General features: G+C 35.8%; 1 protein-coding gene across 4 annotated transcripts in view; it reads left to right on the plus strand.

Moving 5' to 3' along the window:
* Positions 1 to 16,997, plus strand: part of LOC150080269 (uncharacterized) — a 604,576-nt gene that overhangs the window by 82,347 nt on the left and 505,232 nt on the right. For all 4 annotated transcript variants that reach the window (XM_090381639.1, XM_090381640.1, XM_090381641.1 and 1 more), the window contains one exon: positions 15,141 to 15,236. In XM_090381639.1, coding sequence (XP_090237765.1) covers positions 15,141 to 15,236 — 96 coding nt within the window. The remainder of the gene's footprint in view (positions 1 to 15,140; positions 15,237 to 16,997) is intronic.

Below are 16,997 nucleotides of genomic sequence, written 5' to 3' on the forward strand. Positions count from 1 at the left end.
CATAGCTCCCTGTCCTCAGCCTCCCTCTTCATCTTCTCATATCCACCATCCCCTCTCAATCCATCCTTCATAGTTTCCTCAATCTTCCTGTGGGCCTGTTCTCCTCAACTTTTCCTTCCATCACATTCTTTATCAATTGCTTACCTTGCAAAACGTGTCCAGTACAATTTCTCTTCTACCTTTTGATTATTTTATTCAAACATCGTTCTCACCTACCATTCTTAAAACCTCATTTTTCACTTTATCAACCCATCTTATTTATCTTTTCCATCCTCCTCCTTCATATCTGCAGCTCAAAGCTTGACAAGCTTCTAATATTTTCTATCCCCAATGTCTGTCTCTGCTCCATAAAGTATCACACTCCTTACCAGAAAGGAAGGTGCCTCCGTAGCCAGGTGGGAAGGAGCAGCTAGTGCGAAGCACACGCTTCTTGATTAGACCGGGGTTCAAGCCCGTCACCGCCAAATATGGAGGATGCGGAATGGTCAGGGAATGACCACCGCATATCCCGGAGCAATATGGCCTTAATTGCTAATGCTCCTAAAAAAAACCAAATAACAAACAAAATAACAATACCAGAAAGGAAAAGGTGTGAGATAGCACTACTGTCTCATACCTCTGCATATTGAATAATTTAACCCAGTCTACTCTGAATCTGTATATATAGAGGGGTTGGTTTCAAAAAAGATTTGTATTCACCCACAAGTAATTGTGATAAAAGGTTGAAATACCATGTATTAACACTTTTTCAACATAGTCACCAGACAAAATGACGCATTTTTGCCACCTGTCAATACACTTTTGTAGAGGTCCTCTGACTCTCCTTCAAACCACAATTTGGCGGCAGAAATCATCATCAGTAAAGTGTTTTCCACAAAGAAAGGACTTCAAGGCACAAAAGTGAAAGAAAGGAAAGAGAAAGAAAAAAAAAAAAAGAGGGGAATAAGCAGGATGCAACAATGTTTCAGTTTTTCCTGGCATATCGAAAACATGTGCAAATTATGCCCTTTCCTTCTTCTGGTGAGGGGTCAGAAGTCTGGGGACCCATCTAGCAGACACTTTACTCATATGCAACTGTTGATGGGTGATGTTCTTCACAGATCCTACACTAGTTTGGAGCTCTGCAGCTAATTCTTTGACAATAATATGATCTTACAGGATTAATGCCTTAATTTTTGCAATATTCTTATGTTACAGCAGTACTGGGCATCCTGTGATTTCTTTGTCATGCACTAAGGTTCTTTCACATTTGAATTGTTTATACCAATGGCTCCCAAACTACTAAGATCTATGGACCACCTCAAAAATTAAAAGTTTGCAGATCCGTGTGTGTGTGTGTGTGTGTGTGGAGACACACACACACACAGTGTCCCAGGAGGAAAGGTCAATATTCCAGGAGGTGAAAGGATATGCCATTTTAAGCAAAAAAAGTTCAGATAAACATGTGCCCTATCCCGAATGGGTTCCGAGATAGAGGCATTTGAATATTTATTTTTAAGTGACAAATTTAGAACAGTTTATAATAAATTTTAAAAAATGCCACCATCAAGTTCAGTGCACTTTTCTACTCTCATGAGAACATGGCATGTTGCTTATCTGAGTGTATCTTCACGTTCCTTTATATGGGCAACAGCGTCCAATATGCGAGCTAGCAGATCATCTCTTGTATCCTCCTTTTCTTCTGTACACTTCACTCTTCATCCAACCCCGTAAACAAAAATCTAATTATTAAATGGAACCACCACGACCAATCCACTGAATTGGGAAAATTTGGTCCAGATGTTGCTTCATACGTCTGGTAGAATGGGAAGGGGTCCCATCATGCTGAAAGTACAAAACACACCGTGGGGCCAAAGGAATGTCCTCTAGTTGTTCACCTAATATATTTTGCAAAAATTGAAGGTAATTGTGTCCTGTCATTCAATGTTCTAAAATAACGGGACCTATCAACAGGTTATTGATCACACTGTGACTACCCCTATGCACATTGATTGAGAAACAAACTTGTAAATTTGTTTCCACTGTACCATGTGGATTCATGCGACCATCGATGAATGTTACATGGGTTTTGATTCCATTCCTGGTAAACATGGCTTCATCAGTAAATAGTATTGATGGAAGCACTTCACGATTGGCATTTAACCAGTGACAAAATTCAAGACGCGTGGCACTGTCCCCTATGTGAAGATCTTGCACATACTGTTGGTGAAATGGGTACAAGCTCTCTTCATGTAGTGCTTGCCATACATATGTTCTTGAAACACTGAGATGTGCAGAAAGTCTTTGCATGCTAATTGTAGGACCATGCTGAACCACATTCAGAATGTGTTCCCATTCCTGCACATTTTCTTGACGTCCTCGTTCAGATGAAACATGAGCACTGGGAAGCATACCACTTTCACGCAATGTGTTGAAAACTTTGGAAAACACTCTACGATCCGGAATTCGACGTGTAGGAAAGCACTGACGGTAATCTTCAACAGCAGCATGGGCACTACCATCGCAGAAGCCGTAAACATACAGCTTATCTGCATATTTGGCATTAGTAAAAATGTTCGGCATTTTTAGCGAACTTCTACAATTAGAACTGACAACTGATGCTGCTCATTGATTCACTCGCAGTCTGATTCACTTCTACAGTCACAACAATCAACTGATAACTGGCAACTGACAATCAAATGACACAGTCTGATGGGAGGGAAGGAAAATATTGCGCGGCAATTTCAAAACAAATTCAAAACAAAACAAAATGTACATTAAAGTAGCTCTATCTGGGAAACCATTCAGGATAGGGCACATGTTTCTATGAACTTTTTTGCTTAAAATGACCTATCCTTTCACCTCCTGAAATATTGATCTTTCTCCTGGGACACCCTGTATAGATAAAAATATATAGAGCCTATAGGTATAGGGTGCAGAGTAGTCTAAAGAACTATCTGTTGAATCCATAATAAAATTTCAAGAAAGTACCTGTAAAAAACCCAACTAGCTGTATTCTAGCTAACCTTTACCTGTACTTCTCAAAAACCTCCTTACCTTTTTTTTTATGCAAGTATAGATACATTGACAACCTGCTGGTTATCAATTGCAATAATTTCCTGCAAGACTTTTCCCACATCTATCCTCCAGAGCTCACTCTAGAAAAAACTAATAGCAATAACCTTGCTGCATATTATCTAGACTTGGATATTAATCTCCATAACTCCAAGACTACCATAAAAATCTGCAATAAAAGTAATTCAACTTCAAAGTAGTCATCTTCACACATTGGCACTCCAGCTAACATCGTCCTCACTCAATGTATAAGAATAGCAACTATATGTAACAGCCACAACTTAGTCACCCTAAACATAAGATACCTCTATAACAAATTGCTGGATAACAAGTTTCCAGCAGCCTACCTACATTTCATTTCAATAAAGCTGTCCACATTTTATTTTACAAAAAATTAATCAGCCACCCTATTAAGGAAGGAGCAGCAGTGCGTAGTACACGCTTCTTGATTAGACCGGGGTTCGAGCCCATCACCGCCAAATACGGAGGATGCGGAAAGGTCAGGGAATGACCACCGCATATCCCGGAGCAATATGGCCTTAGTTGCTAATGCTCCTAAAAACCAAATAACAACCTATTAATATAAAATGTATAATATAAAGCAATCATCCTCACCTATCAGACTGTGTAAATATGTACAGCATATACCCCTTAGCCTCTTTGGTGTCTCACAGTCTGAAAAACTTGTGCCCACCGATTGGCTAATTAAGTGGGGTTTACTTATTTTAAATTTGATATATATTTTCTTAATTTTAATGCATTTTTATTTTAACTCTTTATATATTTAGATATCTGCTTTATTTTAAAACTTGTTACACATTAAAGATTTTAACCCTAAATGGTAAAAATGGTTTTTCCACCATTTTCAACACTTGTAACCTGCTCCCAGAACTTCCTTCAGGGTCCTACTAGAGGAACGGGAATTGCAACCCCGAACTGCCCGAGCACCTCCTTTGTCACTCTTCTTCATAATACTTAAAGGGTTAAAGAAATACTTAAAGGGTTAAATTGCTTTCCTCCTTAAAGCAATCGAGATGTTATTTTCTACTATATTCTCTGTTTTCACCTTACAATAAGTTCAGCATCTATATCATGCTTCTTTACAGTTAATTCTCTTTGCTTTCTTGGGATGCATGCTACATGAGTTTAATCCGTTGTCACCCAATCATAATTCTGTGTTTTATTACTTCCACTTCCCTACACACAAGGTCGCTTCACTTCCACATATACATGCTAACAATTAGCGGGAATCTCTCTTGTTTGGAATCTCCTACGCTGCGTGCAGGCACGCACTCCTCGGCTCCCCTCCCATCTTCAGCATGGCATGTTAGTAAGTACCACCTCGACCCACTAATTTATTTTACTTCCATCTCATTCTTTCTTTCTTCTCATTGCTTTTATTTCTATCTTCGAATATTATTTTCTTAGTTTTTTTCACTTTTACGCCAGTTGTTATTATTATAGTTATTATTATTAGTATTTCTTCCGCCTCTGTAGGGTCAGCCACGAGATATATGTCAGCTTTCACATTCTTTTATTCACTTCGTTATCACAGTAATTTACACTGTATTGAGTATATCTCATGTTTGAAACAGAGGCCCTTACTTATCTGTTGCATTTTTCTTGGCTTTGGTGCCTGACTCCTAAAAAAAACGCAAAAATCATCGTAAATGCAACAGTAAGTAATTTCATATTACTTATTTCATCTTTTTTACTGGTACTTTCTTGCAAATTTCTTTACAGGTACTTTCTTGTAATTTTGCTATGGATTCAACAGATAGTTCTTTAGACTACTCTGCACCCTGTACTTATAGGCTCTATATATTTTTATCTATATTCCTTATAGTTGCTAGTTTCTTCTACTATTAATGTAGTAATCTAGAACTATAATCCTTTATACATTTCATACTCTTTTATACCTTTCATAATCTTTACCTTCTCTCTTATAAACATAATATTATATATAGGTAGTTCCTGACTTTACGAGTTAATTTGTTCTTAGCGCACGCTTGTAAAGTGAGAATTTATTTCCCATAGACATAATGCTGAAAACAGGAGTTATGTTCTCAACAATGAAATTAGTTAGCTAATTAGTTTGTTTAAACTATGATTGACTTATCCAAAGAAATGAAAACATAGCCTGTAAAATCAAGCAAATTATAATTTAAAGAAATTATTTATGACTTACAAATGTTAAAGAATGTTTATCCTTCATCATCCACTAAATGCACACTCATTGATCACTCATTGTTGGGTTGTCACTCATTATTGGTTTGTTGCACAAGTCATCTTCTTCAGAAATGCTTCAAGAGGCATTTGTTTCCGAGATCTTCTCTTTTCTTTATGAATTTTACGATAGTATGCATAAGCATTTTTTAATGGTACGCACAGATTGCAACTGACTAAGACGATAAGCGCAAGTGAGATTGCAACTAACACAATATGCGTGGAGTAACAAGTTTACAAAGAAAAGGAATGAAGAGAAGATTCTGAAAATTTATGTTTTTCATATGATTGAAGATTTCTAGTTAAGGAGAAACATATTTCACCATAATAACATAAAAACCCACACAATTCCAGCTATTCGTAATTTTGCAAATGCAGTAACATCGAGTTTACTACCCATTTATAATTGATTGCACTAACTGGAAAGCCCAGTAAACTGGAAAATGCAAATTGTTTTATGGTCGCGACTACCAGAAATGTGCTTTAGAAAAATATCACAAAGGCGTTCTGAATTGATTCTTATAATGGAACATATGATAACGATGAAAGTGTAGTGTGTTTTAATGATTTGAATTAGTAACTAATACAATTTACATTATAAAAATGACCTTTTAGAGAGATAAATAGCTTAGTTATATAGTAAAAACTTCAACTTCAGAGGTCTTGGAACGAATAACCAAAAAACAATATGTTATTGGGTTCACATTACGATATTTTCGCGATACGATGGCGTCGTGAACAGATTAATATCGTAAAGTGGGGTGCACTGTATTGTATAGCTACAAGCGTGGTTTTAAATGCGGGATTTATGAATTGCAAAACATTCATGTTTTGCAATTAATGTTCATATTTTTGAATTGTTGATACTTGAAAAAAAAACTCGTAAACTCGGCAACTCGTAAAGTGGGAACTGCCTGTATATATACAGTTGTGTCCCCATATCCACGGGGGATATGTCCCAAAACCTACTGTGGATATAAGCGAACACCTGCTGACCCCATATATAACATGATTTTCTTGTACATATGCATAATAAAGTTTAATTGATAAATTAAACAAACAGTAAGACATTACCAACATTAAATATGGTAATAATAAAGTACAGCAGACTCTCGATTTACCGGGATTGGATTAACTGGGAAGCAGATTAACCGGAACACTTCAAGACTCCAAATAAATAAAAAAAAAAAAAATCAACCAGAAATCATAAAATTCAAGTAATAACTAAAATAGGTATAAAAGATATTTTGCAAGTCGTAAATGAGCGACAAGAACCGGCATTATAAGTCGTCATTGGGAGATTAGTGTACCTATTATCTTGCAACACCTACTGTCTTCGCACCTACTGCTCAAAACAAAAGAAAAAGAAAAAATGAGACCAAATGTTCTAGTTAGATTTACGCGTCGCATCGATTGTTGTGTTCCGTCGCACCGGAAAAGGACAAATTTTTTTTGTTATTTATGTCAGGGATGTCGGAAGTTTTTTTTTTTTATAGTAACTATTTTTTATTTATTTATTTTTTATTTTAAAAATCGCGAAAATGATGGGCAAATGCTTTCAGATTAAACAAAAACTTGAAATTATTCAACAGTTTGAAAACCGTGCATCCGTTAAATCTCTAAAGAAACATTATAATGTTGGTGACGAAACCATACGCGACATTGTAAAAAATAAAGGGAAGCATCGTATTGGACATGTGAGTAATGTGTGTTAAGTTTTTTCGTTTTTTTTCCATGGTTAACCGTGGGTAACTGAATCAGCGGATACGAGGCCACAACTGTATATATAAAATATGTTGTATATAGCAATTAATATTGAAGACAATTCATGATGGATTTATAGAAAAAAAAAAAAAAAATATATATATATATACAACATATTTTATACACATTATGGTCGTAATGCATCATTGCTGTTGCAAGTGTGTTGGCCCATAAGTATTAGTTAAAGTTGGTTATAATTTATTAACTTTCTTTCCATATTACTCATATAAAAAAACACTCACATGCATGCACACACCCACCCACCCACCCATATCTGGTAGATATACTCTGGTCTTATTCCACTTATCCTTTTTACACAATATATTACCCGTCTCACTGACAATAGCTATCTCCTGAGGGACCAGTGCATTCTGCTTTGTAGATTGCTGCTGTGTAGCCTGATGCACAAGAGGGAGCTCTGGCATTGAGTTGGGCAGCTGAGAGCTTTATGTGTCCCCCACTTTAATACCTTCGAGGGTATTTACTCGACTCTTCAAACTCTCATAGGCGCCCATCAGAACACTTAGTTTACAGTAAACGCTCTCTGCACCTAGCACACACACAAAGACATCCTCCTTGGCTAGATCATGTACTGGTAAACTTTCATTGTATTAATTGTCCACAACCTTTTTAATGTAAGGTATTAATTAAATGAAAGTAATACCTTACATTGTATTAATTTCATTTAATTGTCCACAACCATTTCACAAGCGCACACATTTTTTGATCCTGTGATGTGTTGGAGAACTGCCCCCCCCCCTCGGTTCTCCCTCAAGCCACAGCACTCCTGCTACTTTGTACTTGTTGCTTTGCTGCTCTAGTCTGGGGCATGATATCTGATTGAATACAATGAAAATTAATAAGATTAATCAATTATCAGTACTACACCATCTAATAGATTTCTAAATGCAGTGATATGTACTATGCTATCTAGTTTTATGTTAGCTACCCATTTACTACAATTAAAAAATTTGAATTCCACTCTGTACTATAACAATGGCAGCAAGATTCGAATGAAATAACAGTTTTACCTATAATAAGTAGTAACCTACAAAATCTCTATCTAAATTAAAAATAAAAATAACAAGCATAACTAGGTCTATAAAGTACAATATAATATGACAATCAAGTAAATAAAATGGCAAAAAACACTTATTTCTTGGAGCTTGAATTTCACTGCATCCACTTGCAGTTGAACTCAGTGCCTTCTCCAATCTAGTCAGTCTCTAGTCTGTCAATTTCATTGATATCACTTTCTCTGTTGCAGTGTTTGAATGTGAAATCATGTGATGATAATAACCATACAATGAAAGTTTACCAGTCGGATGAGCATAGAGACAGGACCAAAACATCTGTGAAAATTGAAACAGCACATGTCACAACTAATAAGATTATTTAAAAAAATTTCAAGAACTTTACAAGAAGATTGAAGACTGACTTGTGATAAATTGTTTTGTGTTGTTGGTATCATTGTAGTTGCCATTGTAGGTGTTGTTGCCATTGTAGAATTTATAAAATTTTGACAAAGCATGATTTCATTGCTCATATAGCCTGTAGCATTGTATTTCAAGGTTGCTCTTGCAAGTAATCTTATTTAAACTGATGATTCTTTTATATGTCTCAGATGTATGGAGTGTGGTGAACTGAAGCTAAAATTTTGGGCATTACCGAATTTTTTATTTTTAGTATGAAAACCTCAAACAAAAGGGTATAAGAATCTATAGTGCTGTGTATGGGATCAAGGCTGAGCAGCTGGAAGATACTTGTTGCCATTACACTTGAATTTTTGCAGATTTTATAATTTTCAGGAAATATAGTTGAAGGAAGAAGGAAGGTTGTTCTAAAGAAGAGAAGTAGAAGGGATAAACGAGGAAGAGCAAAAGTGAATTTTGAATAGTTGGACAGAGAATGGATGTTGACTAGGTGTGACCTGTGTTTGGAAGAGCAGGGGAATTACGGATACCAATTTGGAAGAATAATTCCTGTCAAAATATCTATAGAAAAGGCTTGCAGGAGAAACAATGTCCGTGACAGAGAGTGGAGAGAATTTGTAACAGAAGGACGATTAATTAATCTGATTGATCTAGGATAGAACAAGAAGCTTGAGAGTATTTGTGATGTTCTTATGCCGAGAGAGAGAGAGAGAGAGAGAGAGAGAGAGAGAGAGAGAGAGAGAGAGAGAGAGAGAGAGATATTAGAAGTCAGCATAATCCCTAATACATATGAAATTGTCTAGAAGTTTGAATGTCATTCAAGATAAGCATATGAGCAGTAGGCCCTTTTTTGTGAGAAATAAGATTGGACTGAGCTTTAGAAGGATTAATAATTAGCATTAGTAAAGGCATATGATGCAAGAAAGCAAGCTTATACAACATCGGCCAAAAAAAAAACCCCTTCTCATTTCACCCATTCACTCGCTCCAAATGTTTGTCTAGTTCTGCCTTGAATCTATTTAAGCTATCAACTTCTACAATGACAGAGGGAAGTTTGTTCCAGCAATCAACAACCTGCTGGCTAAAGGCAAACTTCTGCACATCGATCCTACAACTGTCTTTCTTCAATTTGAATTTATGCCCTTTCAGGCGATTATTCTGAGCAAGAAGAAGGATCCCATCAGCATTGAGCATGCTCAAACCATTCAAGGCCTTGCACACCTCAATCAGATCACCTCGCAGGTGCCTAGTCTCCAGACACTGTAATTTGCAAAACTTAAGCCTTTCTTCGTAAGAGCAGTCCTTTGTTCCATTCACTAATCTTGTTGCCCTTCTCTGTACTCGTTCCAGCAGCTCTACATCCTTCTTAAAATGAGGCCTCCAGACCTGTATACAGTACTCAAGGTGTGGCCCGACCATTGCCTTATACAAGGGGATAATCACCTCCTTATTCCTGCTAGAAAAATTCCTGTATATCATTACAAGACACCATGAGCTACTCATGCAGACTGTCTGCACTGCTCAGATAACTTCATATCTGACTGCACAATTACCTCCAAGTCCTTATCGTTCTCTACCAAAGTCATTGTAGTACCACACAATTGATACGTTACTCTGGGGTTACTGCTTCCCATATGCAGTACCTTACATTTGTCAATGTTAAACTTCAGTTGCCACCTCTCAGTCCATCTGCTCAACTTTTCTAGGCCCTGTTGCAGTGCATACTGTCATTAGTGTCAGTAACAACCTTGCCAACCTTCGTATTGTCTGCAAACTTGGACATTAAGCCTGATATACCATCATCAATATCATTAATAAATACAGAAAACAACAATGGACCCAACACTGAACCCTGGGGGACTCCACTAATAACATTATTCCACGAAGAGCAGTGTCCATTGATTACCACTCTGTCTTCTCCCACTTATCCATACCAGCAATTAGCATTAGCGAGTTAAGTTAAATTAGTTTTCTTTGCTTAATTGAAGGATTAACTGGAAGTTAGCATATAAGGAATTTTTGTTGGGGGAATTTCAAGAAGTTGAGGCTGTTTGTGCAGGATGCAGTTTCTCTAAATATAATGTAGTGTGCTCTCACTGGCAAAATGATGGAATCAGTTTTCTAATCAATAGGTCATTAATAGTATAGTAAATCCAAATGCAACGAGGCATAATATTATAAGAGCTTAAAATTATCTATTAAATATTGTTGTAGATACACCATAGCTAGCTCTTAAACAAAAACTACAATAGTAGTGTAAAGGCATTCTTGGTGGTTGTGGTGCCCACCACCACCAAAAATAAGTTACAGTAGTCTTCTCTATTAGTGAATAATTACTTATTAGGGATAGTGCAATACATGGTAACTCGGGGATGATCACAATATGAGATAAAGTTGAAACGATGCCTTTACACTACTATGGTAATTATCTATAGTGTATCTACACCAATAGATAATTTTAAGCTCATAATATTATGCTTTGTTGCATTTGGGTTTACTGTAGTATTATCATGTATACCTTTTGGCATCTCTTATATTGTGGGATTAACTTCAACTGGGTTGTCATGATTACAATACTAGGTTAACTGCCCACCCACCGATGAAAGGCCAACAAGCCTCGAAATGGTGCCATCTGGGTAGTGGTGCCCACCGAGAATAAGTAACAATAGTCTTCTCTATTAGTGAAGCATTACTTATTTGAGGTAGTGCAATCCATGGTAACTCGTGTGGGATGATCGCTATATTAGATACAGTTGAAACGATGCCTTTACACTACCCTGGTAGTTTTTGTGTAAGAGCTATCTCTGGTGTATATACAACAATATTTAGGTCATTAGTTAGGTCATTATATGACCTAATTAGTCACTAATTAGGTTATTAATATATAAGAAAAAAAGTAGAAGAAAAACTGAATGTTGTGGAATGCCAATGTTAGTTGAAGTTAGAAGATAGGTATCATCTATTACCTGCAGTGAGTGGTCAGAGAGAAAATTGGCTACCCAACTGGAGAAAGTAGACTGCAAACTATTAACACTGAAATTTGTTTTAGAACACTTTTATTGTATGAAAACCTTGGAAATTGAAGTGCAACTGCTTCACTATGATCTAACTTTTTCATAAGATTTGCCCAAAGATGAGTACCGTAAGTCAAGATATCACAAGACTGACGGAATTCATAATGGTGATCATAATGGAATCAGGTAGAAGATTTTGAGATGGTGTAAGAATTTTTGGTTGATGGATTTCTCGATTATTTGGAAAGACTAGAGGTAAGTGCAATTGGGATGGGGGAATCTGTCACTCTTTTTAGGAACTATTTGGATAAGGGCAAATTTTCGTGTAGAAAAAAAAAAATAAAAAAACACTAGTGGTATAAGAGAATGAAAAAGGCATTACAGAACAGGAACAAGCTCTGAAGCACAGTTTTTGCGAACAAGTGGAGGACTTGGAGACTTCTTAGCATCAAAATTGTTCAGAATTCATTTTGATGTTCTTTGTAGGACCGCAACAGGAATGTGTGTTCCAACACCTTGAGGATTTAGTGTCAAACAACGTTAACTACAAAATTATTTTGTAGTGAATGTTTTTGTAATTAACCAAGAAAGTTATTTGACATTGTCTTAGTTTACCAGAAATGTACTTACAGTTAAGCTAACTTTAAAGTACTGCAGAAATGCAGTTCTATGACATGATATGCATTGTTATTTGTATAGTGTAAAACTAAAGACATCTCAAAGAAAAAATGCAATTTTGTAGTTAACATTGTTTGACACTAAACCATCGATATGTTTGGTATGTTAGGAGGTGATTTACCAAGGTCATTGATGTAAGAATTGGAGGAAACGTACATGTTAATTAGTCAGCTTTATCTCTTGCTGAGAATGAAATAGGACCATAAGATTGTAACAGAGGCGGATGGACAAATGTTTTTGACTATCATTTTGAGAAGTAAGTTATAAAGCAATTGTGAGATTGCACTTCGAATACTGTGTCAAGGTATGGAATCTACACCTAAATACAAGAGCAAATTTCTTGAAAAGCCTCAAAGATGGGTAATATTCCTGGAGATCAGCAAAAGGACACTCATGAGAAGAAATTTTGACTATATTAGCTATGGAATTTGGTAACTAGGTACCTTACAATAGTTTTTCTCAGTCTGTGGATTGTGTAATGCCACTCTAAAATTGATACAATGCTTTATTTTGACCTAATCAAAGAACTGAGATAATTAAATTTTTAACTGTTATATATATACATATATTTTCTCTTTATTCTTCAGAATGGACACACTGGGTCAGGGGACTTTTTATAGTTTGAAATAGAGAAAACAAGAACATTACCATATTTTATGGTACATGTGGAGTTCATCAGAATTACTCACTGGTATATGTTAGGAGGTGATTTACCCTAGGATATGTTAGGAGGTGTAACTCTACTGGCATTTGGCTCTGGTGTTTCTTAGCCTTTTTCACTATCCATTATTAATCATAACGATAGACAGTGAAACAGATCCACAGTTGACTGTAATGATAAATATAATTTTGTATTGTACTTAACTATAAAATTGATTACAGACTTGATTGTATCCTGCAGTTGCATTAGATTGGACCAACAGCAGAACTCAACCCCAAATGGCTTGTTTCAGGTCGTCCCATAGTTCTCAGTCAGGTTTAGATCTGAAACTGAGCATGTAAATGACGTTTGGTAAGGTTACCCTTCATGCTTCTGGAATCATTTTCAAATGATCCTTGCCTTGTGACGTAGCACATTATTGTGCTAGAAGTAACTGTTACGAGATGGATGAGGTCCTCCTTTTGCATCCCAGGCCAAATGGCTCACATGTCATTTTGATATATTGGATACAGATTATGAATGTGTAGTGTTCACAAGAAAGACAGACGTAACAGAATGGGAGAAGGCAATTTTCTTTTATTTATAAAGCACATTGATTTAAGAAGAGTATGTCCTGTAGATGAGAAATGTTGAGATATTGAGTCAGTCTAGTGTGACATAAGTAAAGGGAAAGAAAAAAATGAGATTATTGGATTCAGGGGAGTAACCTGTAGATTGGAGATGTGCAGATGTCTCTCCTATTCACAAATGGGGATCAAAGAGCAAATTGAGGAAAATTGAGAAAAAATCCAAGGAAAATAATGGAGTTCCGGTTAAAGAGCAGTGAAGGAACATATAGAGAGGAATGCAGTTATACTGCAGTCACAGCATGGATTTGTTAAGGAACAATTTTGTCTGGTCTGAACAATCTGATTGAATATTATGATGGATATTATATTATATCCATCATAATATATTGGATATTATATTAGATTATGATGAAATCAAACAAACTGAATGCTAAAAATGACTTTGACATCATATACTTAGATTTTGATACTGCACTGCAGAAAAGCTTTTGATACTGCACCACATAAGACTGCCCTACAAATTGGAGCAGTTTGGCATTAGGGGCAAGTTGCTGCTATCAGTAAAGGGATGGTTCAGTGGGAGAAGACAGAGTAGTTATCAAAGGATGCTGCTCTTCTTGGACTAATATTGTTAAGAATCTTCTAGGGTTTAGTGATGGGCCCATTGTTCTCAATATTTATTAATAATATTTTGAATACAAATCAGGCTTAATATCTAAGTTTGTAGATGATATGAAGGTTGGTATGAAGTTAATGACAGTAATTAGGGAATGCTACTGCAACAAGATCCAGAAAAATTGGGCGAATGTGCTGAGCGGTGGCAGTTAAAGTAGTTTAACATTGATAGTAGTGTACTACATATGAGTAAGTGTTATCCCAGAATAACATGACTATGTGGTAACACATTCAGGTTAGTTGAGAACAAAAAATACCTGTGGTAATTGTGTGGTCAGATATGAAGTTCTCTGAGAAATGCAGACAGTCTGCTGAGACAACGTATAGAGTTTTGTCAGTAATATACAGGATTTTTTCCAGCAGAGATAAGTAGTTGATTGCATTGTTGAACAAGGCAATGGTTGGGCCATATATTGAGTACTGCTTACAGGTCTGGAAGCCTCATTTTAGGAATAATGTTGATCTGTTGGAATAGGTGCAGAGAAGAGCATCCAAGATTAGCGAGGGGGAATAAAAGGGCACTCTTACCAAGAAAGGTTTCAGTTCTGCAAATTTCAGTGTCTGAAAACTAGACACACACGAGGAGATCTGATTGAGATGTTTACGGCCTTGAATGGATCGAGTAACCTAAATACTGATGGCACTCTTTTTTTCTGCTCAGACAACACATATGAGGGGACATAAGTTTAAATTGAGGCAGGATGGTTGGAGAATAAATGTGCAGAAGTTTGCTGATTATTGTAATAAACTTCCATCTGGTGCTGTTCAAGTTGGCAATTAGGATATTTTTAAGGAAGAACTAGTCATTCTTAGAGGGTCAGATGATACAGGATTTTTTTTTGTTGATGTTGCTTTTTGCATCATTTGTTAATATTAATATTAAGCAAGTAACACTAAGTCACTTTATTAATAAATGTCAGTGTCGTATGTAAAAATGTTTAATTACTTCAGTTGAACTGCAGTTTAATTGTAAAATATTTTCATAGAATTATAGTTTTTCATTATGGAGTTTTTATTAGGGAATTAAGATTTTTTTTTTTTAAAGTGTAAACATTTTAATTTTCAGTTTCCTGACTACAATGCGTGTCACATTTAATAAGCCCTACCAAATACGAACATTTACTTGGTGCTTGGCATTTCCTCCTAGATGCTCCAGATACCGGTGAGTACAGTCTGAACTTTTGTCGTAACAGAGAAATTTAGAATATTTGGTTTCTGTGTTTATTGGTTAAAAAGATAAATAAATAAAACAAACAAAAAGTTGCAAAAAATGTAGAATAATTTCAGTTTAGAAATCAAGTATTGCTTAAAAGCATTAACATATTTCCACAAAATAACTGAACTTTTCAGATTGATATTAATTCATACATTCTGGAATGAATATTATTGAATAATTATTAATGTCAATAGACGTTAATTTTTCGGTGTGCAAAGTTGGTGAGATTTGTCAGGTCTCATAGAATCATTCAATGCCTGCAAAAGGTCTTCTGAGCAAATCTGAAGAAAGTTTTCAACGGTGGTCAAGGATAAATTGATGTTCAGCATCTTGTGGGAGAACAAGAATGGTACTGATAAGGATGGCCCTAAGATTATGATAGTTTGGGCAGTGATAGATATGTTCTCAGTCCTCGAGGATACCACAGTTGTCAATAGATCATGAGTGAATTTTGGAGACGTTGGCGAAGTGCACCTTATTGGTCAATTAAGTGTCGACAGAGAACTAATACACATTTTTTCTAAAAAACCTTTAAGAATTTAAATACACAAAAAAAATATATATAGGAAATAGCCTGAAAAAGTCCAAAATGTTTGGAAATAACAATTCATTACAATTATATGTACCCAAACTGAGCCCGAACATCGTTTGTGTTACCCGGCCCGGGTCAGCCCGAGGGGCTGGTCCGGGCCTATGCAGACCTCTAAGGCAGTATATTTACAGATTCTGGAGCTAAGATATTGCAGGTGATGGTGGATGGTCAGCTTGGAGTCAGTAGTGATGCCAAAATACTTAATTTGCATCACAATTGTGATAGAAGTGGATTCTGTTTTGATAACTAAATGTCATTGATACTCAAGTTTCCTTTGAGGAGTTTTGCTTTTTTTTCTCAGGAGAAATTTTTAGTTGTGTCATAGTCCAGTGTTAGAGTATATTGGTTGTATTGTTGGCATGGTCCTTGAGGAGAGCTGTAATGGGTGCAGGGGCAGTAAAGACAAGATCATCTGCATAAGAGAGAGAAAGAGAGAAGTCATGTAGTATATTGCAGTGCAAACTTAAACTTTAGTTGTGATTTATTATATTCACACTCATTTTTTTTTTTTCCTACCATAATTAACTATTGAAATAATTGATTATGGGCAATCATTCACTTATTGAAATAATTGATTATGAATCATTTGATTATGCCCATCACTACTATAAGGCTCTGAGAGGGGATTGGCAAAACTTTTACAGTTATGAAGTATTCCAGCACTAGAGACTATAAATTCAAATCATTGGGGGGTGAAGAGATTTATACTGGGTTGCAAGAAGTTCTACTTTAGCCCATTTGAATTGTTGATTGCTGAAACAAGTTATCTCTATGGTTATTGAGGCTGGTGGAGAGGTTTATACTGGATTGCAAGAAGTTCTGCTTTAGCCTATTTCAATTGTTGATTGCTGGAACAAGTTATCTCTGTGGTTATTGAGGCTGATAGCTTGGAGAAATTCAACACAGTAATTATTATTTTCTTATATACCTTTTTTACATATTTTCTTTTATTTTTTATATCTTTCTTTATAATTTTATTGTTATTTTTTATTATTTTCATTCTTTTATTAATATTATGTTTATTTATAGTATGAACCACAGCTATAATGCTCAATACATTATATGTGATATCAATATTTGTAAAAGAATAAGAGAAGTTTACCTCAATATGATAC

Source organism: Mastigoproctus giganteus, chromosome 9, assembly GCF_048544385.1.
Source record: "Mastigoproctus giganteus isolate SK-2022 chromosome 9, ASM4854438v1, whole genome shotgun sequence".
Lineage (NCBI taxonomy): Eukaryota > Metazoa > Arthropoda > Arachnida > Uropygi > Thelyphonidae > Mastigoproctus > Mastigoproctus giganteus.